A 26937-nucleotide genomic window follows, 5' to 3' on the forward strand; every position below is an offset into this window, starting at 1 on the left:
CATAGAAAGTTAGTTGCAATTTCAGTTTAATCCACCAGAAAAGACAGAACAAATATTACAACAAATATATTTCTTTTTATTGTAATCTTTGTAAATGATATGATAAATAGGACTAGTGGAGTTGTCACAATGAGGCAAACAAAAATAAATAGAAATGTCTGCGCCATCCAAAATTACAACCAACTAATTGCAGCATTACCGCAAAAATGGAAGAGGCAAGTGGAAGGGGGGAAAAGTAAGGAAGTTATCTGTCAGCTCTGCATTAAAGACCAAAATTGCTTAAAGAAAATTGTGAAAAAAAACAAGTATACCAGTTTCATTTAAGGACCAAAAAATTGACAGCTGTGCCATTCAGATTGCAAAATAGTTGAGAAGAGAGTTTCAATGTTCCAGTTCCATGGCACATGGTTTACTGATACAAAAAAATGACGCCGGATTCAAAACATTGAGTTTTTTAATTTCAACTTTTATACAATATTCTTGCAACCAATATGTTATATACAGTGGGGAGAACAAGTATTTGATAACCTGCAAAATCGGCAGTGTTTCCTACTTACAAAGCATGTAGAGGTCTGTAATTTTTTATCATAGGTACACTTCAACTGTGAGAGACGGAACATAAAACAAAAATCCAGAAAATCACATTGTATGATTTCTAAGTAATTCATTAGCATTTTATTGCATGACATAAGTATTTGATACATCAGAAAAGCAGAACTTAATATTTGGTACAGAAACCTTTGTTTACAATTACAGAGATCATAGGTTTCCTGTAGTTCTTGACCAGGTTTGCACACACTGCAGCAGGAATTTTGGCCCACTCCTCCATACAAACCTTCTCCAGATCCTCCAGGTTTCGGGGCTGTCGGTGGGCAATACGGACTTTCAGCTCCCTCCAAAGATTTTCTATTGGGTTCAGGTCTGGAGACTGGCTAGGCCACTCCAGGACCTTGAGATGCTTCTTACGGAGCCACTCCTTAGTTGCCCTGGCTGTGTGTTTCAGGTCGTTGTCATGCTGGAAGACCCAGCCACGACCCATCTTCAATGCTCTTACTGAGGGAAGGAGGTTGTTGGCCAAGATCTCGCGATACATGGCCCCATCCATCCTCCCCTCAATACGGTGCAGTCGTTCTGTCCCCTTTGCAGAAAAGCATTCCCAAAGAATGATGTTTCCACGTCCATGCTTCATGGTTGGGATGGTAATCTTGGGGTTGTACTCATCCTTCTTCATCCAAAAACGGCGAGTGGAGTTTAGACCAAAAAGCTATATTTTTGTCTCATCAGACCACATGACCTTCTCCCATTCCTCCTCTGGATCATCCAGATGGTCATTGGCAAACTTTAGACGGGCCTGGACATGTGCTGGCTTGAGCAGGGGACCTTGCGTGAGCTGCAGGATTTTAATCCATGACGGTGTAGTGTGTTACTAATGGTTTTCTTTGAGACTGTGGTCCCAGCTCTCTTCAGGTCATTGACCAGGTCCTGCCGTGTAGTTCTGGGCTGATCCCTCACCTTCCTCATGATCATTGATGCCCCACGAAGTGAGATCTTGCATGGAGCCCCAGACGGAGGGTGATTGACCGTCATCTTGAAGTTCTTCCATTTTCTAATAATTGCGCCAACAGTTGTTGCCTTCTCACCAAGCTGCTTGCCTATTATCCTGTAGCCCATCCCAGCCTTGTGCAGATCTAAAATTTTAACCTTGATGTCCTTACACAGCTTTCTGGTCTTGGCCATTGTGGAGAGGTTGGAGTATGTTTGATTGAGTGTGTGGACAGGTGTCTTTTATACAGGTAACGAGTTCAAACAGGTGCAGTTAATACAGGTAATGAGTGGAGAACAGGAGGGCTTCTTAAAGAAAAGAGGTCTGTGAGAGCTGGAATTCTTACTGGTTGATATGTGATCAAATACTTGTGTCATGCAATGTAATGCAAATGAATTACTTAAAAATCATACAATGTGATTTATGTAGCTTGTATTATGTAGCTTGTATTTGGTCTCAGGTTCAGGAATGGCTGGAATTGCAACATTTACCTGGAGTTAACTCTGCAAATAGCACTACTGGGCATAGTCTGAAAAGTCATAGTCAATCGATCAATAATATAATATTACTCTTAACAAAAATGCTTCTTTAAATTACAATCTGTAGAAATTATGAGAATAGAAAGTTTCAAAGCTTTTGTGAAACAGCACAGTTGAAAATAGAAAGCAAAACTGGATGGTCTTCAGAGATAGATGAGAGGGGTTGAGTGGAGCTGAAGGATGGGACTAAAAACAAACAAAAGATAACTATTGTAACTATCCATAAAATGTATATAGTATGTATGAGCTGGAAGTAGAAGCCTAGGTGTTGTTGCCCATTACTTTACTCCAATTAGGGGAGGAGAGGTAGGATTAGGGAAAAATAACAGAGGAAAAATATATACAATATACAGTATACAGTACCAGTCAAAGGTTTGGGCATGCCTACTCATTCAAGGGTGTGCAAAGCTGTCATCAAGGCAAAGGGTGGCTACTCTGAAGAAAATCTCAAATATAAAATATAAAACACTTTTTTGGTTACTACATGATTCCATATGTGTTAGTTCATAGTGTTGATGTCTTTACTATTATTCTACAATATAGAAAACAAAGACCCTGGAATGAGTAGGTGTGTCCAAACTTTTGAATGGTACTGTATATACTGTATATATATATATATATATATATATATATATATATACACATATATGGGGGATTGGAACTGATGTAGATAATTACATTGATAGAAGCCACAATTTATTTGCAATATTAAAGCTGATCCACTCCCTAAAAAAATAAAGCTAAGTAAAGGTGTTGACCCTCCACATCTATCAACACAACTTGAGCACTGGCCTAGCCACTCTTAAATATCACCTGGGCAAGCGCAGGTGAAACGCCTTCCGACTAACAAGATGGACAAGCCAGCACAGGTGTAACACATACTAACTAACAAGGTGACACCAATCTGTGCGCCCAACCTGCTGAAGTGATATACAGTACGTGCTAAAGTCAAACCTTAAAAAATAAATGGAAAAACCGAAGCCTGTAACAGTGACTCTATCTTCTATTGTATTCCAGATTGCGGAGACTTCAAATGCATTCCTGAATCGAATGTTGAACAGGGACACCATCACAAGAATAACATATAAAAGTAAGTAGAATTGCACACTATAACGGAAAACACATTGGAACGTCAAAGAATAGCTACAGAATCTGCAGTAGACAGGTCCTTTCTCCAGAAGGCTACCAGGCAGAGGCAACTAGGGCTGCTGGATAGCCATATTGGAAATGGCTGCTGAGATCATCTGGGGCAACGGTTGAGAAGAGAGGCCCATAATTGGATTAATGGGATTGAGAAGAGACTGAATAAACACAGTGACCCCCAGTGGATTGGAGGTCTCAGAAGCTGTCATAAACTCACACACACACACACACACACACACACACACACACACACATTATATTATATTATATATATACATACGTACACACCGCCCCCTCAACCTCAGGAGTCCTCCGGCATACCCTTCTCTAAGCCTGCAGCTCTGCTTGCCCAGGCCATGTAATTTTCAAACCCCTCTCCACGCACCCACACACATGCACACCCACACACACAGCATCCGAATGGAATTATTAATGGCGACACGGCTACCAGAGATGTGTGATAGCGGAGCGGGAGTAGCAGGACTGCAGGAGCAGGTTTAGTGAGGTGGTAATGGAATAGAACATGATTGATGTTCACAGATTAAGGATTGGCTTTTTTGTTTTTCTTTACCTTTCAGGATGTCTATATCTTACCTGTAAGGGTAGGGGCTGGTGAGCATGCTGATGTTTGTTGTTCTAGTCTAGATAGATACGCTGTATGAATGTGAATAGCATCTAAAGTCCTAGTGCCAGTCTACATTAGCATAGAGGGAGCAGCTACTGTGACCTCGTCACAACAAACAAAGTGCAGTTGGCTCCCATTTATTATAAACTGAAACCACAACAGATGACAACATATTGAGAGTGTGTTAGCGGAGTGTGGAGAGATAGAGAGACCAAGGGAGAGATGACGACAGAGATGGAAAGAGAGAGAGAGAATAATGGAGAGAGGGATGGACAGACAGAGAGAGCGAGGAGGGGAGAGCGAAAGAGAGATGCAGTAATTCTAATTACATTCCTGACGAGGGAAGTACTTTGCATAAAAGCGGTTTGTGATGCAGTCTGCTATACCAACAGCCTGTCAAGCAGTTGGAGGGAAACCAGCTCAATGTGAAATGAGCAATCTGCAAAACGTGTACATGCAAATGACAAACACACTGGTTAGAGTGGATGTAATGTAATGTGTTTTGAGACTGGAAGACAAATATGTAAGTTAAATTCAAAACAAAATTAGCTTGAGAGGACATGAAATGTGATTGATACAAGTCTACAATACAGTGTTCTACAATTCTGGAAATAGGGACCCACAGGAGGTGCAGGGTTTTGTTTCAGCCTAGCACAAATGTATCGAATTCAACTAATAAGTGCTTGGGTTGGACCTGAGCTGGGACACAAGCATTCTTACCCTGTAGCTCTCCAGGCCCAGGACTGAAGAAATCTGCTATAATGACATATTAAGATGTTTTATTGAATTCTAACCTGTCTATCTTGCCCATCTCCAGATGATGCGTATCTACTGACAGGCCTGAACATCGAGGAGATTTACCCAGAAACGTCTAGTTTCATCACGTACGACGGGTCCATGACCATCCCGCCGTGCTTTGAGACGGCCACGTGGATCCTGATGAACAAGCCAGTGTACATCACACGGATGCAGGTCCGTCTCTAAAGTAGCTCCTTACTGCTTAGATACACTCTTAGAAAAAAAGTGTTCTTTGAGGAGGGAGAGGGTTCTACCAAGAACTGTTTTCATCCTAAGAACCATTTTTTAAATAAAGTGTGTTTACCTCAGTGTTTAAAATGTAACATCAGGAGTTTGAGTAATCTGCTAAATTTAAAAAGATATATGTGAGAATGTTTTAAACTGTACCTGGGGAATATTTCTACAATAATCAGGTATTCACATTTTACATATACAGTACTGACATAGTTGATATCTTTGCCATTTCTGTCTTTCAAATAAGTGTTTTCTGTGATTTTATTGAGCAGAGAATAGGAGAATAGCAGGGAGTCTGAGTGAACTAACTCTGTATGTGGTGTAATAACCAGAGATGAGTGTAATTGTGTAATTTTTACTCTTTCTAGAGAAAAACACTCAAATTCACACCCATCATTTTTCCAAGTATGCTTTATTGCAGGTTCATTTTTAGAATTGGTTGTTTCATTATCTGTATTTTTGCATGGACATTGATTGGTTGGTTAATCTTATGCCACACAAAGATAAATAACGTACATAATGTACATTTTTATAAACTAATCCAATCTGTTAGTAGTTGGACTTATTGCACCCGTTACTGAGATGGTAGTTCCAGTTTATATGATTTAGGTAGTCTCTGTTAGGAATCTTCTCTATCCTAGCAGTCATTCTGAATGCAGGTTGCGGGTAATTAAAAGTTTAAATTGTTGCATATCCTAACTTCGGTTGGATTCCAATTGGAATTACACAACACTTTCAAATCAAATTTTATTGGTCACATACACGTGTTTAGCATATGTTATTGCGGGTGTAGGGAAATGCTTGGGTTTCTAGCTCCGACAGTGCAGTAATATCTAACAAGTAATATCTAACAATTCCACAACATATACCCAATACACACAAATCTAAGTAAAGGATTGGAATTAAGAATATATAAATATATGGACAAGCAATGTCAGCGCAGCATAGACTGAGATACATTAGAATAGTATAGAATACAGTATATACATATGAGATGAGTAATGCAAGATATGTAAACATTATTAAAGTGACTAGTGTTCCATTTATTAAAGTGGCCAGTGATTTCAAGTATATGTATATAGGCAGCAGCTTCTAATGTGCCAATGATGGCTATTTAACAGTCTGATGGCCTTGAGATTGAAGCTGTTTTTCAGTCTCTCGGTCCCAGCTTTCATGCACCTGTACTGACCTCGCCTTCTGGATGACAGCGGGGTGAACAGGCAGTGGCTCGGGTGGTTGTTGTCCTTGATGATCTTTTTGGCCTTCCTGTGACATCAGGTGCTGTAGGTGTCCTGGAGGGTAGGTAGTTTGCCCCAGGTGATGCTGTGGGCAGACTGCACCACCCTCCGGAGAGCCCTGTGGTTGCGGGCGGTGCAGTTACCATACCAGGCGGTGATACAGTCTGACAAGATGCTCTCAATTGTACATCTGTAAAAGTTTGTGAGAGTTTTAGGTGCCAAGCCAAATTTATTCAGCCTCCTGAGGTGACTTCAGCCAGCATAATGTGACTTGCAAGCCTGGTGTGGCCTGTAAACCAGGAGTTTCCAACCACTGTGTTAGGGTATAACTAGGCCTAGAAAGAAAGGCCTTATGATATATGTAATGTATTGTCATAAAAAATGTGCAAATAAATGAGAAGTTTTAATTAATGTCACATGCACAAACAAGTACAGTGAAATGCCTTTCTTGCAAGCTCTAAACCCAATGCAGAAATAAGCATAAGGTAGAACAAAAATACACAAGAAATAAAAAATAACAAATATAAAGAACACAACAAAGTAAAAAGTTATATACAGGGTCAGTTTCAATACCATATTTACAATGTGGAGGGATATTGGAGTGATAGAGGTAGATAAGTATAGGGGTAAGGTGACTAGGCATCAGGATGTATGATAAACAGAGTATCAGCAGCGTAAATTAAGATTGTATATGAGTTTGTGTCGGTATAAATGTGTGTGCATGTTGTGTGTGTGTTGGAGTGTCAGTGTGCGTGAGTGTGTGGAGTCCTGTGATTGTGCATTGAGACTATGCAGAATAATGTGTAAATACAAGGGTCAACTCAGTCTGTGTCGCCGTTTTGTTTGTTATTTAGCAATGTTATGGCTTGGGGATAGAAGCTGTTCAGCAGCCTGTTGGTGTCATTCTTGTTGCACCGGTACCCCTTGCCATGCGAAAGCAGAGAGAATAGTCTATGGCTTGGGTGGCTGGAGTCTTTAACGATTTTCCGGGCCTTCCTTTCACACCGCCTGATATAGACGTCCTGGATGTCAGGGAGCTCGGCCCAGTGATGAAGGTCAGCGTGGCAAAGGTGATGTTGCCTACCCTCATTACCTGGGGTCGGCCAGTTAGGAAGTCCAGGATCCATTTGCAGAGGGAGGTGTATTATCTATGTGGGTGAGGGCAGTCTGTAGTGCAATTAAGATTGCGTCATCCATCTATGGATCTGTAGGGGCGGTATGCAAATTGCAGTAGGTCTAGGGTGTCTGGGATGATAGAGTTGCCATAACCATTCTGATTACAGATATGAATGTTACAGGGCGGTAGTCATTGTGCCATGAAGCCTTAGAGTTCTTGCGAACAGGAATGATGGTAGTCATTTTAAATCATGGGGATTACAGACTGGGACAAGGACAGGCTGATCTCTGCATGCTCTGAGAACGTGCCCCGGAATACCGTCCAGTCCCGCCTTGCGAGGGCTGACTTGATTTAAAGACCTTACTCACATCAGCCTCGGGGAGAGAGATCACCCAGTACTCTGGTTCGGTGGGGGCCCTCACGCATGGTATGGTCCTGGTGGTGTTGTCGAAACGTGCATAAAATGTGTTGAATTTGTCTGGTAGAGAGGCATCGTTGGGCAGATCACGACTGGGTCTTCCTTAGTAATGGTGGACTGTCGCCCCTGTCACATGCGACTGGTATCGGAGCCTGCGTAATAAGATTCCCCTTTATTCTTATATTGTCTTTCTGCTCGTTTGATGACTCTGCAGAGGTCATAGCAGGAATTATTGTACTTGTTCCTGTCCTCAGCCGTTGTCTGTGATGGCCCTGTGTGTGGTAGCCCTGCACTTTAGTTAGCTTTTCGATGTTAATGGCGGAGTCTTGGAACATACAGTTAAAGTTGGAAGTTAACATACACCTTAGCCACATGCATTTAAACTCAGTTTTTCACCATTTCTGACATTTCATCCTAGTAAAAATTCCCTGTCTTAGGTCAGTTAAGATCACCACTTTATTTTAAGAATGTGAAATGTCAGAATAATAGTAGAGAATTATTTCTTTCACCTTTTATTTCTTTCATCACATTCCCAGTGGGTCAGAAGTTTACATACACTCAAGTAGTATTTGGTAGCATTGCCTTTAAATTGTTTAACTTGGGTCAAACGTTTCAGGTAACCTTCCACAAGCTTCCCCCACAGTACGTTGGGTGAATTTTGGCCCATTCCTCCTGACAGAGCTGGTGTAATTAAAGTCAGATTTGTAGGCCTCCTTGCTCGCACACACTTTTTCTATAGGATTGAGGTTAGGGCTTTTTGATGGCCACTCCAATACCATGACTTTTGTCATTTTGCCACAACTTTGGAAGTACAGTATGCTTGGGGTCATTGGCCATGTGGAAGACCCATTTGTGACCAAGCTTTAACTTCTTGACTAATGTCTTGAGATGTTGCTTCAATATATCCACATAATTTTCCTCCTCACGATGCCATGTATTTTGTGAAGTGCACCAATCTCTCCTGCAGCAAAGCACCCCCACAACATGATGCTGCCACCGCAGTGCTTCACGGTTGGGATGGTGTTCTTCGGCTTGCAAGCCTCCCCCTTTTTTCTCCAAACATAACGATGGTCATTATGGCCAAACAGTTCTATTTTTGTTTCATCAAACCAGAGAACATTTCTCAAAAAATAATGATCTTCGTCCCCATGTGCAGTTGCAAATTGTAGTCTAGCTTTTTTATGGCGGTTTTGGAGCAGTGGCTTCTTCCTTGCTGAGCGGCCTTTCAGGTTATGTCGATATCGGACTCGTTTTACTGTGGATATAAATACTTTGTACCTGTTTCCTCTAGCATCTTCACAAGGTCCATTGCTGTTGTTCTGGGATTGATTTGCACTTTTCGCACCGAAGTACGTTCATCTCTAGGAGACAGAACGCGTCTCCTTCCTAAGCGGTATGACGGCAGCATGGTCCCATGGTATTAATATTTGAGTACTATTGTTTGTACAGGTGAACGGCATAATCTCTCCTGTAGCATAATCTCTGATTCTGATGACCATTTCTCAACAGAGCGAGTCTCAGATTTTTCCTGTTTGGGCTACTGCTTTTAAACAGAAAGCAGGAGTACGGAATTATGACCTGATTTTCCAATTGGGGGACGAGGGAGGGCCTTGTATGCTTGCTTGTGGGTAGAGTAACAGTGAGGTAGAGAACCCTCTGCAAAGGGTTCTACCTGGCACTAAAAAGGGTTCCACTATATGGTTCTACTTAGTGTACATAAGACTGTCGGACAGCAATTCTGTTCATTCACATTTATTTTTCTCCCAATAATACTGAAATAATGTCCCTTTTCTTAACTTCTGTTCTCTTCTTTTCTTTTTATTTCTCCTCTGCGGTGCTCTGCTCTGCATTGCTCTCCTCTCCTCTTGTTCCTTCCATTACTTACTCTTCCTTTCCATCTTCTTTACCCCTCTTTTTGTTCATGAATCCCCCTTCCGTCTCTTCCTCTCTCCTCTCCAGATGCACTCCTTACGGCTGTTGAGTCAGAACCAGCCGTCTCAGATCTTCCTGAGTATGAGCGACAACGTTCGCCCGGTTCAACCACTGAACAACCGCTGCATCCGGACTAACATCAACTTCAGCATGCAGGGCAAAGACTGTCCCAACAACAGGGCCCAGAAGCTCCAGTACCGAGGTAAACACTGCTCAAGTCCACCCGCCACCGCCATTTTGTTAGTAATGTATTTAGGTCCGACTAGCAGACATATACAAAATGTCGGTGAAGGAGTCATGGACATTTACCTTGGTCATTTTCCATATGTTTGCTTGTGGCCCTCAAAGGTATTAACTACCTGAAGCATAGTCTTAAGCCTTACATTTTATAGATTTTAAAGAGTAATTGTACATTACTTATAGTGATATTATAGCAATATTTCCAACACAAGTGTTGGAACGGCCTAATGTGTGAGCCCTACTTCATAACTACAAAGCCAGCTCAGCATCTCAGTGTTATTCAGGGACTCTGCATGCAGTCTGTTTACCATCTCCTCTCCTCTGTTTCAGCCAATATATCTGGGCAACTGCTGCACAAAATGTGAATTTTACACCTGAAGCGTAAATACAGTGAGGGCAAGAGGTAACCCCCATTATTCATTGTATTATTTTTCCAGGATCTACTGTAATGTAGCCAGACTGTTCTTTTCTCTTATCCTCTTATCCTCGCTCTCAGATGAAATTCTTATTCTGTGCAGCAGTTGTTGAGAGATTGAAACACACACACACACACACACACACACAAATGTGAGTACACATACACACATTTACCCACACACACACCCCTACTGTACCCTTCCAACCCACCCCCAGAGAGTAAACAGAAGCAGTACAATAGCAGCAGGGCTGTCTCGTCTTTAATTACACTAGTTGTACTTGTTTAAATATGTAAATATCTCCAAGGTGAGGCAGAAGGGGAATAAAGTATAATTTAAATGGGAAATGGATCTTATTGGTTATTCATCTAAGGTTAAACCTTGAAGGCAGAGGAAACTCAGCCCCCTCACAGCTAGGTCAGTGGGCTAATTGAATGGGAAATGTGTATTGGGATGCTAGCAGAATGCTAACAGACTGCAGAAATTCTGTTATTTAGCATACATTGCTAATTTTAACATAAGATAATAAGAATTTGGTGGGTGCTTATATTTGTTCTAATTCACACAAGTGAATTGGAAATGTGTTTTTTGCATACCCCAACTCTCCGTGAGACACTCTCCCTGAGTGGAGTCTCAGCCAGAGTCAAATGGACACCACCGCCCTGTCTCTGTGATGCTGGGAATAAAATAAATAAAAACACTACTTGACCATTTACTAATAGAAATGTCTCCCACACGTTTTCACATATACACATGACATGTTCAGTGTTTCATGGTCAAGGTTACTTAATTGACTTTACATGCATAATTGTGTCTTCCGCTAGAGTATACTATTTTATTGATAATAATCCTAACAATGCATTCTGGTCTCAATCCTAACAATGTATTGTCATGTTATGATGAATATTATAGAAGCTGCTGGGTAGCCAGGATAGAAAGGGTTCCACACTAGATGTGTGTTTTGTGTAAAGTGCATATACAGTAAAGTTGTGTTATTCTCACCCTGTCCCTCTCCTCTCTTTCAGTGAATGAGTGGCTGCTAAAGTAGTCTCCCTTGGATGAGCACAGAAACAAGAGTCAAAGACAGACAGAAAGAGAGAGAGGGAGAGAGGAACGAGAGAAGGAAGAAAACAACTGGAGTCCGACCAAGGCTGCATCCCATCTAAGATTATTTCATGGCATTGTAAAAAAGAGAAAAAAAGAAACTGAACATAACCAAGTAAAATACTTTGCGTTGCTTTGCAAAGAGACTACAACTTTTCATACGTACATCGACAACTATTTGTCCAACACATGCTAACACACCCACCCAATACAAATATATCTATTACGAAACCCGTTTTGATACTGATACTTTTTTGGGAGATAAAAAAAAAAGTTGAAAACATACAAAAACACGGAAGCATTTCTTTCGTAAAGCCTCTTCACATGAACTGAGTGGGACTTTTAGCCTTTGTACATAGACACCTTGCTACCAGGGGGGATCTTAAGGACTTAAGACACTGCCCCTAGTGGTGCAGACAGAGAAGGTATGAAAGGCTCATAGCTGCATCGTCATCACCTACAAGGCATGCCGACTGCAACAACCCAAGAGAGCGAGACCGTACATTCTTGTAACAGTAGGTCATTACAAAAGGAAAAACGGGAATGGAGCTTCTGTCTAAGGGATGAACCGATGCGTGTCTCGGCCTTTGTTGTACATAGTATAATTATCAGTACTGCTGAAAAAGAAAAATACAAAAACATTTAAAAATATATTAATAAGAGGATTAAAAAAAAAGAGATGACAAAACTTGAGTATTTTAAACGCTTGGCACACTGAATTCTGGAAGCAGTTCTGAGCTGAAGCCTTTTCTTTCAGTTCTATTGTTTACAATGGTCATACACTGTGTTTGAGTAATGTTATCAGCCCAATAAATGTGTCTGGAAAGTTCACTTTGGAAAATATGCTTCACTTTACACTGTTGTTTCTATGTGCTTATTACATTGTTGCTAATGTACTGGGCTTTGTGCCAAGTTATTCAATGGTGTTAACGTGGATAAGCTGTGCACATTGGTGAGCGAGCAGACCGGTCTCAACTACAGCAAGAAGCTATACGTCCTCCCCCCTCCTTGTTGATGCTGTGCGTGCTGTGAGTATCATATTTCTGTCTGACGTCTTACACAAGGTACCAGACACCAAACAATCAAGCTAGTACATAGGAAATTATACGGTGATATGTAAAACAGATTGGCCATGCCTTAGAAAGGTTAATGCTGAAAGGTTTTATTCAAAGAGATGGGCATGGAAGCATTGAGGGATAATCAGGATGCAACAATTCCACCAATTCTTTCAATATTCCACAAAATAGGCAAACCATTAACAATGTTCCCTCAGAGTATTGAGACTAATTTTACCTGCACATGCAACACTATCCTATCTGTGTTCTTAGATAAACAGTCGGTTGTGAGTTAGTAAGGGGATTGAACTGTGGATAAACCTTTAGTGGGTGCCTCAATGGTTAGTAGCTTAAGGCTAGTTACATAAAGAAAACAAGATTGAAAATGCAATTGTAGAATCAACCTGACTAACTTCCTGTTACAATTGAAAATGGCAACCAATGATAATGTAATTACCATTATATCACTTTTTATCCTCAAACAACTCAACGGAGTTTGCGTGCGATAACATAAAATAAAATCAGAGTATGTTGGCAAAATCCCTTTGCGCTCTCACTCTGTGTGGATGGTGTTGGACTCCTCTGTCATCTTTGACTGCTTCACTTGTAGCGAATCTCACAGAGACTAAGGTACAGCCACTCACACTTGTCATCAAAGCCCTCAGCCCCTGTAGAGGACAATGACCTTGTTAGTCTCAGAGGAAGACAACAGAAGAATAACTACAGCACTTCACTGAATGAGACCGATAGGAAAATGACAGATACCAATGTTACTTTGAAGTTTGACAGTGTTTATACACTCACTGCTTATTATGTATTTGTTCACAGCCTTCTAAGGTTTGAATCCCAGCCTTCTAAGGCTTGAATCCCAGCTTAAGTGTCACCATGCAAGAACAAGTTTGTAATACTGACCTGCCTGAGAGTTCAGTGCCACAGTCTTCTCCCCCACTGCTGAGCTTTGACACTTTTGGACCAGAACCATTCCACAGATGATCCATCAGTCCACACAAACATCCCTTCCTGTCAAGAAGAACAGTTCAAAGTGATCAACTTCTTGTTGGAGGGCAGGAGTAACATATCTAATGTCCAAATCAAAGAGATATGAAATAAGACCAATCTGAGAAAGTGCTATTTGAGTGTGAAGGTTGTTCTACCTGTGCCATATTATTCAGTCCTACCCAGGCATAAGCAGAGAGGTTCTGGGTCTGCTTTACCATGGAAAGAAGAAGCTGGTATTCTTTCATTCTGTAGACAGCAGCTAGGGTACCGCCATCTCACTTGCAGTAATTCTAAATAAAGAAACATCCATGTTTACATTGATTTTGTACAAGCTTTGACTATGTAGAAATTTGATCAGTAGATGTAATTTTAAAAAAAAGGTCATTCTAAATGGAAGACCAATTTTGTTATTTTCAATTCACTTTCAAAACGTCACTGTAAATGGAGGTAATTTGATCATTTGATGCTCTGCAAGTGAGACACTTACCAATGCTTGCTGCCATCCCATTTGTTTCTGCACCAATCGGTAGCAATGGGGTATCTTGCTATCAGGTCCAGTACACACACTTGGACAGATATCTGGAGAGGGAAAAAAAACACATTTTAAATCCCTAGCTCAACACATAACTAACAGATTAGAACTGTCAGTTGAAAATACCGTCTGAAAACTCAAAATAAACTGGATTCAAACGGGATTGACCATTAGGGTATCACAATTAGGATCATGGGGGATTTTGGTGGACCCCAGTTCCTAGAAGGGTGAGAAGGACACAGGCAAGAACAGACACAGTCATGACTCCTGTGATGATGGATAGAAGATGGTGGTGGTCCTTTGGACTTCTATTGCAGTTCTTCCTTTAAACACAATGACACCAAAAAGTGTAAATGTATTACTCAGAAAAATGATAACCTTATATCAATGGTCAATAATGGTGGTAATAGTGTGATGGTTTGGGGATGCTTTGCTGCCTCAGGACCTGTGCAACTTGCCTTAATAGAAGGAACCATGAATTCCGAATTCGGATCTGTATCAGAGAATTCTACAGGCAATCCGTCTGTGAGCTGAAGTGCAGCGGTGTCAAACAGCAAGACAATAATCCAAAACACAATCAAGTCTACATGAAAATGGCTAAAAAGCAACACATTTAAAGTTTTGGAATGGCCTGGAGACCACACGCTGCATATGTAGTCTCAATCGGAAATTACCTTTGAATGGCGCATTGTCCCAAATTCCCAAATCAGATTGAATCCTTGCCAAAATGTAAACTTTTTCTGGCATTTTTAACAATAGTTATACGTTCTTATAAAGTCATAAAGACCCTCACAAAAGTCAGAAGTAAAGAAACTAAGTGTCTTCAACCAAAATGTAAGGCCTTATAAACAGACATTGGGGGAAGTACCACTAGGGATATCATCTGCAAGTCATACCATTGGAGAAAGTAATGATTGTGATCTGTAATGTCATTTGTATTTGTATGTATTAAGGATCCACATTAGTTCCTGCCAAGGCAGCAGCTACTCTTCCTGGGGTCCAGCATGATTAAGGCAGTTATACACAATTTAAAATATTACATTTCATAACACTTTTCACAACACATTAAGTGTGTTCCCTCAGGCCACTACTCTACTACCACATATCTACGAAGCAAAATTAATGTGTATGTGTGTGTGTGTGTGTAGAGTGCGTGTCTTATCATGTGTATGTGTAAGTGAGTGCCTGTGTGTGTGTCTCTTCACAGTCCCCGCTGTTCCATAAAGGTGTATTTTACATCCTGTTTTTTAAATCTGATTCTACTGCTTGCATCAGTTACCTTATGTGGAATAGAGCACCATGTTGCCATTGCTCTATGTAGAACTGTTTGCCTCCCATAGTCTGTTCTTAACTTGGCGATGATGAAGAGACCTTTGGTGGCATGTCTTGTGGTGTATGCATGGATGTCCGAGTTGTGTGCTAGTTGCTTAAACAGACACCTCAGTGCAGTCAGCATGTCAACACTTACAAGAACAAGTAAATTATGCAATCTCAATTTCACTCCACACTGCCCTTTCCCACCTGGACAAAAGGAACACCTATGTGAGAATGCTGTTCATTGACTGCAGCTCAGCGTTCAACACCATAGTGCTCACAAAGCTCATCACTAAGCTAAGGACCCTGGGACTGAACACCTCACTCTGCAACTGGATCCTGGACATTCTGACGGGCCGCGCCCAGGTAGTAAGGGTAGGCAACAACACGCTGATCGACGGGGCTGTAGTGGATCAGGTCGAGAGTTTCAAGTTCCTTGGTGTCCACATCACCAACAAACTATCATGGTCCAAACCAAGACAGTCATGAAGAGGGCACGGCAACAACTTTCCCCCTCAGGAGACTGAAAAGATTTGGCATGGGTCCCCAGATACTCAAAAAGTTATACAGCTGCACAATCGAGAGTAGCCTGACCGGTTGCATCAACGCCTTCTATGGCAACTGCTCGGCATCCGACCGTAAGGGACTAGAGAGGGTAGTGCGTACATCCCAGTACATCTCTGAGGCTAAGCTTCCTGCTATCCAGGACCTATATATTAGGTGGTGTCAGAGGAATGCCTCTCAAAAATTGTCAAAGACTCCAGTCACCCTAGTCATAGACTGTTCTCTCTCCTACAGCACGGCAAGCGGGTACCATAGTGCCAAGTCTACGTCCAAAACCTCTAACCCCAAGCCATAAGACTGCTGAACAATTAATAAAATGGCCAACCGGACTATTTGCATTGAAAACGCCGAAAGCCGAAGCTGTACAGGAGGGGGAGCCAAAGCAAAGGCTGGGTTGACACTTGCCACCCATTCTGAAACTAACTGCAGCTCTTTGTTAACCTGTTATGGCTGCAATCCCGATACCGGGATCGATATGACAACTACCAGTGAAAATACATGGCGCCAAAATTCAAACCACAGAAATCTCATAATTACAATTCCTAAAACATACGCGTGTCTATCATTTTAAATCTATTTTCGTTGTTAATCCCACCAAAGTGTCCGATTTCAAATAGGCTTTTCAGCGAAAGCACTACAAACAATTATGTTAGGTCTCCACCAAACCACAATAAGCACAGCCATTTTCCAGCAAAATATAGTTTTCACAAAAAACAGAAATAAAGATAAAATGAAATCACTAACCTTGAATTATACTCATCAGATGACACTCATAGGACTTCATGTTACACAATACATGCATGTTTTGTTTGATAAAGTTGATATTTATATTTTAAAAAATCTGAGTTTACATTGGCGCGTTAGATTCACTAGTTCCAAAAACATCAAGTGATTTTGCATAGCCACATCATTCAACAGAAATACTCATCATAAATGTAGATAATAATATAGTTATACACATGGAATTATAGATATACCTCTCCTTAATGCAACCGCTGTGTCAGATTTTTTTAAAACTTTACGGATAAAGAAATGCATGCAATAATCTGAGACGGAGCTCAATTTAAAAACACCACAGCCGCAAAGATGGCGTCAACATAAACAAGAAATGACATGATAAATATTCCCTTACCATTGATGATCTACATCAGAAAGCACTCCAGGAATCCCAAGTCTACAATAAATGTTTGTTTTGTTTGAAAATGTCTGTTATTTATGTCCAAATACCTTCTTTTGTTAGAGCGTTTGGTATACATATCCAAACGCTAATTCTGGTCAGCATTATATCGGACAAAAACTTCAAAAAGTGATATTACCGGTTGAAGAAACATTTCAAACTAAGTACAGAATCAATCATTAGGATGTTTTTAACATATAGCTTCAATAAAGTTCCAACCAGAGTATTCTTTCTTGTCTTCATGAGCAAGGGAATGCAAGTGACTACCATGAGGAAAAAGTGGGATCACAAAATGGCTGCTTGATGGACAGCTGATATATTCTGCTCTCATTCACTCACACAACAACATAGACGCCTCATTATAATTTCTATTGATGGTTGACATCTAGTGGAACCCCTAGGCAGTGCAACATCATTCATATCTCAAGGGGATTTCATTGGTGAATACATACAAGCTCAGATTTCTGACTTCCTGTTTTGATTTCAACTCAGGATTTTGCCTGCCAATTTGAGTTATGTTATACTCACAGACATCATTCAAACAGTTTTAGAAACTTCAGAGTGTTTTCTATCAAATACTACTAATAATATGCAATTATTAGCAACTATGACTGAGGAGCAGGCCATTTGATATGGGCACCTTTCATCCAAGCTACTCAATACTGCCCCTGCAGCCATAAAAAGTTCATTCTTGCAACAATCCTTTCCAAAAGTTTACTAAGGGTTGGTAACAGGCTGATTGGTCGGCTATTTGAGCCAGTAAAGGGGGCTTTACTATTATTGGGTAGCGGAATGACTTCTGCTTCCCTCCACGCCAGCAGCATACCACCCTGCATCACTCTTCTGGCTTGCTTCTGAAGCAAAGCAGGGTTGATCCTGGTCAGTCCCTGGATGGGAGACCAGATCCTGCTGGAAGTGGTGTTAGAGGTCCAGTAGGAGGCACTCTTTCCTCTAGTCTAAAAAATATTGCCCCATGACAGTGATTTTGGACACTGCCCTGTGTAGGGGATGTTAAACTGGTGTCCTGACTCTCTGAGGTCATTAAATATTACATAGCACTTATTGTAAGAGTAGGTGTGTTAATCCTGGTGTCCTGGCTAAATTCCCAAGCTTTCCCTCACCTAATCATCCCCAGCTTACAATTGGCTCATTCATCCCCCTCCTCTTGTTGGTAACTATTCCCCAGGTTGTTGCTGTAAATGAGAATGTGTTCTCAGTCAATTTACCTGGTAAAATAAATAAAAGGCCTGAGGACACACACTTTCTAGTAGGCTTAGATTGAATATATGGCTAAAAGGAGTGGCAATATCGTCCGCTATTATCCCCAGTCATTTTCCATCCAAGTTCTCAGACCCCGGTGGCTTGTCATTGTTAATAAGAACATTGTTCTACACTCACTTTACTTAACTCAAAATTACAACGCTTGTCTTTCATAATTTGATCAGTTATACTTGGATATGTAGTGCCAGCGTTTGTTGCTGTTATGTCATAAATTTGCTAATCTTGCCAAAGTTTGTATATCTTGGCCCCGTACACATTGGTTTTGAAATTCGGATGTACATGTAGGCCTACATGCATTGTAAATCCAATGTATATCCTGTTTCTAATGGTTGTGAGAGGTATATGCACTATTCCCACATGAAGGTTCAAGTGTAATGTGACAGGTTGAAAAATGTATGACCTGGGTGTCCACGAGTTGACAGGCCTGTGTATCCTTCTCAGAATGCTAATCAGAGGTACAACAGATCACATCAGCAGTTAACTGCATACAGGAGACAGAGGAACTGGCCATGGCACATGGATCTGTCCATAGATCCTCTGCCACTATTTATTGCTGCTTGCTGTGTCCTCCATAACTTGTGTGCACCAGACTAGTCACATGGGAAAAATGCGAAGATTAAAACGATTCTGTCTGTAGTGGGGAGATTACGTGTGATATTGAATGTTCGGAAAGGAGTAAGCATTAATAACTACTCAGAGCCAGTTTGCTACAGCAGGAAATTAAAACGTAAGGTGCAGAGTGTTTAGAAGACTCCCTTCACCACCAAAATCATTGACAACTGCGTGCTGTTTTCAAAGGATCGTTAAATAAATGTTAACTATTTTGTTGTAACATCACCTCGAAGAGCATAGTCAGAACTACACATTTCTGATTATTCCATGCAAACAAAATTGAGCACTTTTAGCTCTATAATCGGAGTTACATCGCAAGTAACTGCATGATTTTCATGGTCAGTAAACATCAATTGATCATGTCACTTCAGATACGTCAGGGTAGCCTCACGATATTTCTTAATATTGGCCTCCATTAATTGGATATTTTAAATGATATACAATGAAAGTAAACTATACCTGACAAGTATGAGTTGTTTAGGTACATTTTCAATCCTTTGTGGGCTCTGCCTGAAAAGCAGCCGAAGGGCTCATTTGCCGATGTACTGTTAGCTTATGTTTACTTTGCAAGCTACCAGTAGAAACTTCGTACATTCCGTACATTCCGTACATTGTGCATTTCGTGGCCTCCAACTGCTTTTAAAAGCTAGTAAAACTAAATGCATGCTCTTCAACCGATTGCTGCCCGCACCTGCCCGCCCGACTAGCATCACTACTCTGGACGGTTCTGACTTAGAATATGTGGACAACTACAAATACCTAGGTGTCAAGTTAGACTGTAAACTCTCCTTCCAGACTCACATTAAGCATCTCCAATCCAAAATGAAATCTCGAATCGGCTTCCTATTTCACAACAAAGCCTCCCTCACTCGTGCTGCCAAACATACCCTCGTAAAACTGACTATCCTACCGATCCTTGACTTCGGCGGTGTCATTTACAAAATAGCCTCCAACACTCTACTCAGCAAACTGGATGTAGTCTAACACAGTGCCATCTATTTTGTCACCAAAGCCCCATATACTACCCACCACTGCGACCTGTATGCTCTCGTTGGCTGGCTCTCGTTTCTCAGCTCACTGGTCACAATAGCAACACCCACCCCGTAGCACGCGCACCAGCAGGTATATTTCACTGGCCATTCCCAAAGCCAACACCTCTTTGGCCGCCTTTCCTTCCTGTTCTCTGCTGCCAATGACTGGAACGAATTGCAAAAATTACTGAAGTTGGAGACTTATATCTCCCTCTCTATCTTTAAGCATCAGCTGTCAGAGCAGCTTACCGATCACTGTATCTGTACACAGACAATCTGTAAATAGCCCACCCAACTACCTCATCCCCATATTGTTATTTATCTTTTTGCTTTTTTGCACCACAGTATCTCTACTTGTACATCATCATCTGCACATCTATCACTCCAGTGTTAATGCTAAATTGTAATTATTTTCACCTCTTTGGCCTATTTATTGCCTTACCTCCCTACTCTTCTACATTTGTACACACTGTATATAGATTTTCTATTGTGTTATTGATGGTATGTTTGTTTATGTGTAACTCTGTGTTGTTGTTTTTGTCGCACTGCTTTGCTCTGTCTTGGCCAGGTCACAGTTGTAAATGAGAACTTGTTCTCAACTGGCCTACCTGGTTAAATAAAGGTGAAATCATTTTTTCTAATAAAAAACATTTGGCTTAACAGTGGTAGACCTAATGTACTTTTTTATACAACCAACGTAGGTCTGCCTAACAAAGTTAGCTAATATTTTTCACTTTTCCATGATGGATTGCAAAAAAATAATTCACATAGGCCATATCTGTTTAACTAAAAAAATGTCTGTTTAAGTGGGCTCTCAAATCACAGTGCATCCCGGTTTCTGATCACCACAAATTGGCCAGACTGAGAAGGCTCTCGGGATCCACGCAGGTGGTCTGGATCGTTAGGACGAGCGCTTCAAACAAGTGCTGCAGTTATTTTTGACCTGTTGCTGCAAAACTGACTGAATTCCTTAAATGATTCAGATCAGTTTTGCATTCAGCCTCATTGGCATTCATTTTAGTAAAGCTTTGCCTGAGACATTTTGTGTATGAATAAAAGCAGGTAGGCATGATCCCCTACTGGTAGCTCAAAAGATGGAGCCAATTTTGTTACTGTATTGCCTGCATGTCAAGGTGCCGTGTATAGTTTAAGCATAAACTGTGTGCGCTTTGAATTCATGGCAACTGTGTAAATACAGTAGACTACAATGCACACCCTGAGCGTTGATCATACAGACAACAGAAGGCCTGTATGAAGACAGATTTAGACATTTAATATGTACTGAACAAAAATATAAACGCAACATGTAAAGTGTTGGTTCTGTGTTTCATGAACTGAAATAAATCCCAGAAAGGTTTCATACATACAAAAAGCTACTATCAAATTGTGCACCATTTTTTTTACATCCCTAGTGAGCATTTCTCCTTTGCCAATATTATCCAGCCACCTCTCTTTTTTTGTTTTCTTGAGTAAGGCAGCTCCAAAATGTTCTGTCACTCATGGGGACCCTACACAATCGTGAAGCTAAGTCCTTAGAAAGGGTAGACACCCAACATTCCTGCCCTTTGGGTCCTGCCATAGAGTTATATTACAAGTGTCCTTTCAAAAGGCTCGACGTCGTTGGCCACAGAAACTAAGTCAAATCATGTTACATTTACAGTAGCCTTGATTGTGAAAGGAAGATGTTGACCAATCTTATCTAGCAGTAATCATGAATCAAGTCTACTGGCAAGTCCTTTTTAATCGGTGTCATATGAAGAGAAATAATGGAGAAAATATAGATAAAACATATCGGTGCTCATCGGCCATGGGACATAAACATTGCACAACAATTTGGAGATTGCAAATTCAACAATGAGTGGTTTGTAAGGAATCTGTGTCAGTGGCTATCTGCAAGCATTGAAACTGGGAAGTCGAGAAAAACAGCTCAAACTGGGAAAAAAACAAAACATTTTGAACGGTCATTCAACTCGGAATTGTAAATCCGGAATCTTTCTCTTTGATGTCAGAATTTTCCCATGAAGGACCACAGTTTCCTATTCAAGCACATCACAACAACGTCCAAAAATGTCTTAGGCTGCTTCGTAAATGATGTAGGGTGCCAGAGAGATATATATCCTGTAGCTAAGAAAGTAATACTAAGTGTATGTTGTCTAGTAAGCTGTTAGTAGCCCATGTGCCTCACCCCAATAATTTGGTCTATTTTCACCAACGCAGTATTGTAAACACCGTTCTTGGCCGGTGTGTGCTTGTATACTGACTTTTTTTTGTACAGCTTTGACAGTGCTACTGATAGTAGTGGTGGCGCTTGGCTTGCACGTGCACATTCAGCACACATAACATTCTATAATGTTACGTGTCCATTAAAAGCTTTTTTAACGCATCAAATAGTGTTATATGACGTCTCTCTTTGACACACAATGACCCAAACGCCGTTCAATGTGCCTCACCCTAATAATGGTCTATTTTCACCTCTAAATTTCACCTACTGTTCTAACTTTGTGGTGCACATGTAGCCTATAACCTGTTTCAGAGAAATGTAATTGAATATTGTAATAGCTTTCATTGTCTGTTCATATATTTTTGCCTGCCAAGATTTACATGCTAAAATCGCCACTGATTACACGGTATCATTGGTGCTACAAACCAGGTAGGATGCCACTAGCATAAATTGAGCTACTCAGTAAATGTTGCTTACCAAAGTTCAATGGTATTTTATACACTTAGCATGTAACCTGTTTAAATCCAACAAAGGAGTCAAAGTAGTAATCTTGCTGATTCCTTAGCATGTTTATATACATGCAACAAAATGTTTAAACATCACTAGAGTTACTCAAGTCAGGCCATTGACCTCAAGTCAAAGTATGACCCTCCAAAACAATTTTTTTACCTTTATTTAACCAGGCAAGTCAGTTAAGAACACATTCTTATTTTCAATGATGGCCTGGGAACAGTGGGTTAACTGACTGTTCAGGGGCAGAACGACAGATTTATACATTGTCAGCTTGGGGGTTTGAACTCACAACCTTCCGGTTACTAGTCCAACGCTGTAACCACTAGGCTACCCTGCTGCACAATGAGACAAGTATTAAAGTCAAAGTTCAATTTAGAGGCAAAACAAGCCAATGCAGATACACAACCTGGACTACAGTACCCATGAACTCTTGAATGGATCCTGAGCACCAGGTAACACTTCATATATCCTTGTTTGTGGTCAATGGGGTCTCGGTTGCAGAAGTGAACTCTTCCTCAATGGCATGGTCAGTAACAGAAGGCTCTTGGTCTGCACACTCTTCCCCACTTGTGCTGAGACCTCAAGAGCTGAGGAAATCATAACACTCACTTTTTTCCTTGTTGTGGCCTCAGTAGTCAGACAAGCCAGTTGTGGCTTCCTCAGAAGTTGCACCAGTAGAGTAGTCATGATTAGACAAGCCAGTTATGCGCCTCAGCTTCTCAGGGGCCAGGTCATCATTTGCCAGAGAGCCAGCATAGTTAGGAGAGGCTTGGGACCCTACTTCATTGGTCTCCAAAGAGCAGAAATCCTCTCACAGCTCCCATGATAATGACAACAGTCTTGTTACCAATAAATAATGTCTTCCCATAGTCTGTAAGAGGCTTATAAAGGCCACTGATGACCCTTTACCTGACTCCCACCTGAAGCCACGACTTAACGATCAATTAACAAGCTTGATTGAAATGTAACATTCAGATTAAAATAGATCATGTAGAACAGACTTCTTGGAGGACAGGCAATACTTTCTAATCAAATGAAATTAACTCAAATTGTATTAGTCGCATACACCGAATACAACAGGTGTAGACCTTACAGTGAAACGCTTACTTACGAGCCCCTAACCAACAATGCCATTTCAAATAAATACGGATAAGAATAAGAGATAAAAGTAACGACTAATTAAAGAAATCTACTCTATATATTGCATTTATATCTGCAATGTTTTACCCTGTGTGTAAGGTCAGGACAAGCAAGGTAACCTAACCACACTGTATGAAGGAGGAGGCTGTGTGTAAGGTCAGGACAAGCAAGGTAACCTAACCACACTGTATGAAGGAGGAGGCTGTGTGTAAGGTCAGGACAAGCAAGGTAACCTAACCTCACTGTATGAAGGAGGAGGCTGTGTGTAAGGTCAGGACAAGCAAGGAAACCTAACCTCACTGTATGCAGGAGGAGGCTGTGTGTAAGGTCAGGACAAGGTAACCTAACCTCACTGTATGAAGGAGGAGGCTGTGTGTAAGGTCAGGACAAGGTAACCTAACCTCACTGTATGAAGGAGGAGGCTGTGTGTAAGGTCAGGACAAGCAAGGTAACCTAACCACACTGTATGAAGGAGGAGGCTGTGTGTAAGGTCAGGACAAGCAAGGAAACCTAACCTCACTGTATGCAGGAGGAGGCTGTGTGTAAGGTCAGGACAAGGTAACCTAACCTCACTGTATGAAGGAGGAGGCTGTGTGTAAGGTCAGGACAAGGTAATCTTATTGTATGAGGAGCATATTGTCGTACTTTGCCGAGGTAAAGGTGATCTATCACCTACCCTTTGTTTTAGAGCTAATTTAGACTAATAAACTGTACACCTAAATGTCTTCTCACATGCTACCTCCCACCTCCTCAGAACACTGCACCCTGACCTTTGACCCTCCTCTGCCAGGAGAACCTAAGGGCGGAACACCTGACCTCTGGGCCGCGCCCTGTCCCAGCCCACAAGGCTCGCTTTGACCACACCTGGCAGGTGCTCTGCTTCCAGGGCTTCAAACACGGAAAGCACTACTGGGAGCTGGAGTTGTCCAAGCCATGGGCCTACCTGGGGGTAAGAAGATGTGAAGGCCATGGCAGCCGAATGATGTGTAAATATTTGTATATACTGTATATAATTGTGCCCAAGTGTTTTGATATTTTGACTGAACCATAATTGGTGCATGGTGGGAATGAACGATGGCTTTATACCTTTTCAAACAACACAGTCATCCCTTCGTCTACACTGATTGAAGTGGTTTAAACAAGTGACATTCTCTACGGGCTATGTAGAGCTAGTACCATAATGTCTATTCTTGTGGTCACTAACCTTGGTCTAGGGGAGTCATCACATATAGAGGGAAGAAAGGGAGCTTTTTGGATTGAATTCCAGCCGCTGTCCCAGTTGGATACTAGGACACTGATGCCTGGATGGGTGAAAGCAATATGGTTTTCCATTATGCTCAGTGGAGTTGCCTACATATTCTCTTCACTTATCCAGACTTTTAAGATCAGTAAGTTTGGGGAGGTACTAGGATGCATGTAGGAAAGTAAGCCATTTAGGCATATTAGGGACCTATCCTGTGTGCTGTATGTGAGACCTTTTGTTCTACAACTGTAGTCTGAAACCCCCATTTTTCCCATAGTGAGATAATGTTGCCAGTGAGCCTTTTAGAAACAAAATCCTTAACCTTGTGAGACCCACAGTTGTGAAAATGCAACAGACCCTAAACTCATGTCAAACACTACATAGTTCATCTCCTTAGATCCAGATGTGTGTCTTAGTAGCATTTGTGTGTCCAGTCTTCTCTACGATGTAGTGGTTATACAGAAAGGAAGAAATCGAGAAACAAACATTCTAAGCCAGAGCTAGAGATATTTTTTATAAGTGTAGCAAAAACGCATTTGCAAAACGCTTAATTAAATCTAGTTGTGTAGTTGCCACAAATGTTAACTGGAAAGGGAGCACTCCTAACGGCAACCTTAACAGGAATACAAACCACTCTCCCTCCCATTGCTGTCCCTAACATGTAAAGCTGATGATGAAGATAGTGTTGTGATGTCACCTACAGATGTTTTTACGGTCCTGTTGTTGTGGGACACGGACTTGAACGGGAGAGATTAGTAAGTACAGCTGTGGCACAGGAGTCTTCTGGAATGTTAATGTTCAGGAACATGGGATCAGACTCGGTTCAGTGGACTAGCCTTTGGGATACTGATGTGGAGAACCAGAAGCACAGTTAGGAACTGAAAAGGACTACTGTACGGGAAACCGGTTTTCAGTAAGTGAAGGAAAAAGCACTTCTCTACGGCTGCTAGAGGCTGGGCATCCTGTCCCGGGTACACTTCTGTAACCTTTGCCATGTCATTAATCCTTGCGTTTCTTCTGTCTTTATTCCATTTCTGTCTGTGTTGGAATGTTCACCAAGTTCCTGTTGGAATTGTACTGGAGCTGATGTTAAATGTTTACCACTACTTTGTTTTGGATGTTGAAGCTGGACATAAATCTGGTATTAATCTAGACTTGGTGCCAGCCTGTTTCTGATTTAGCCAACTTGTCATTTTGTCAAACAAGGCAATGATGTAGCACATAAATTCAGAAATAGTCAGGTACCCAGGTTAGCATCACAATGTGTACAGAAAAATTAAATACAGTCAAATTAATAAAATGGACACACGTCACATCACACAAAATGTAACGTAAACTCACCCCATTCCGTACAAATGTGCACAACCGCAACATTCAAACGAGGCTACAATGAAAACTGGGACTGTAGCGACTGTGTTGACTTCAAAATCGGGGGTGTGAACTAGGTTTCTATTCAAGCGTTGATCGACATGGTAATGGCTCAATTGTATTGGAGAAAAGTTTTAAAAACGGACCCTCCGTTACATCGTGACGTGTCATGTCGTAAAATACAGCACGCATAAAGCAACTATTTCTGTCTTACAATCTCTCACCACCAGGTGTAGCACTTCTCTCATCGTTTAAAAACAATAAATAGACAGTAACGGGGGTAAGGGGGGGATACTAGTCCTTCTTTGCGCCATCATTGTATGCGATCATCATTCTCAAAGCCGCTGTTTACTTCTAAGATCACTTTAGCACCACCCTAAAAACCCGATTCAAATTCGACACAAACCTTCAAATAGGTATGTAATGACACATTATATATACTCTTTATCGTGTTTTATTGACATTTTAGAGGCGATAAGGTGATAAGTTATTTTCCCACACAACATCTCTCCTTCTCACTATCACGCATTAGTTTCGCTT

At 41.2% G+C, this 26937-nt stretch overlaps 1 protein-coding gene and 1 long non-coding RNA gene across 5 annotated transcripts in view; one reads left to right on the forward strand and one right to left on the reverse strand.

Moving 5' to 3' along the window:
• The window catches only part of ca10a (carbonic anhydrase Xa), a 313370-nt gene extending 301647 nt beyond the window's left edge, over positions 1 to 11723 (forward strand). For 2 of the 4 annotated variants that reach the window (XM_042306024.1, XM_042306025.1), the window contains 5 exons: positions 3100 to 3172; positions 4668 to 4822; positions 9615 to 9789; positions 10158 to 10230; positions 11269 to 11723. In XM_042306024.1, coding sequence (XP_042161958.1) covers positions 3100 to 3172; positions 4668 to 4822; positions 9615 to 9789; positions 10158 to 10192 — 438 coding nt within the window. In that variant the 3' untranslated portion in view covers positions 10193 to 10230; positions 11269 to 11723. The remainder of the gene's footprint in view (positions 1 to 3099; positions 3173 to 4667; positions 4823 to 9614; positions 9790 to 10157; positions 10231 to 11268) is intronic. The other 2 variants (XM_042306026.1, XM_024387817.2) reach the window with 1 other exon arrangement.
• A 753-nt stretch (positions 11724 to 12476) lies between these two features.
• On the reverse strand, positions 12477 to 16984 carry LOC112224324. The gene is made up of 5 exons (XR_002949452.2): positions 16944 to 16984; positions 13889 to 13980; positions 13557 to 13691; positions 13315 to 13422; positions 12477 to 13070 (listed from the first exon to the last, which is right to left on the reverse strand). It is a non-coding gene; the product is annotated as an uncharacterized LOC112224324 (long non-coding RNA).
• Between the last annotated feature and the right edge of the window lie 9953 nt (positions 16985 to 26937).

Source organism: Oncorhynchus tshawytscha, linkage group LG25 (assembly GCF_018296145.1).
Source record: "Oncorhynchus tshawytscha isolate Ot180627B linkage group LG25, Otsh_v2.0, whole genome shotgun sequence".
NCBI classification, from domain to species: domain Eukaryota; kingdom Metazoa; phylum Chordata; class Actinopteri; order Salmoniformes; family Salmonidae; genus Oncorhynchus; species Oncorhynchus tshawytscha.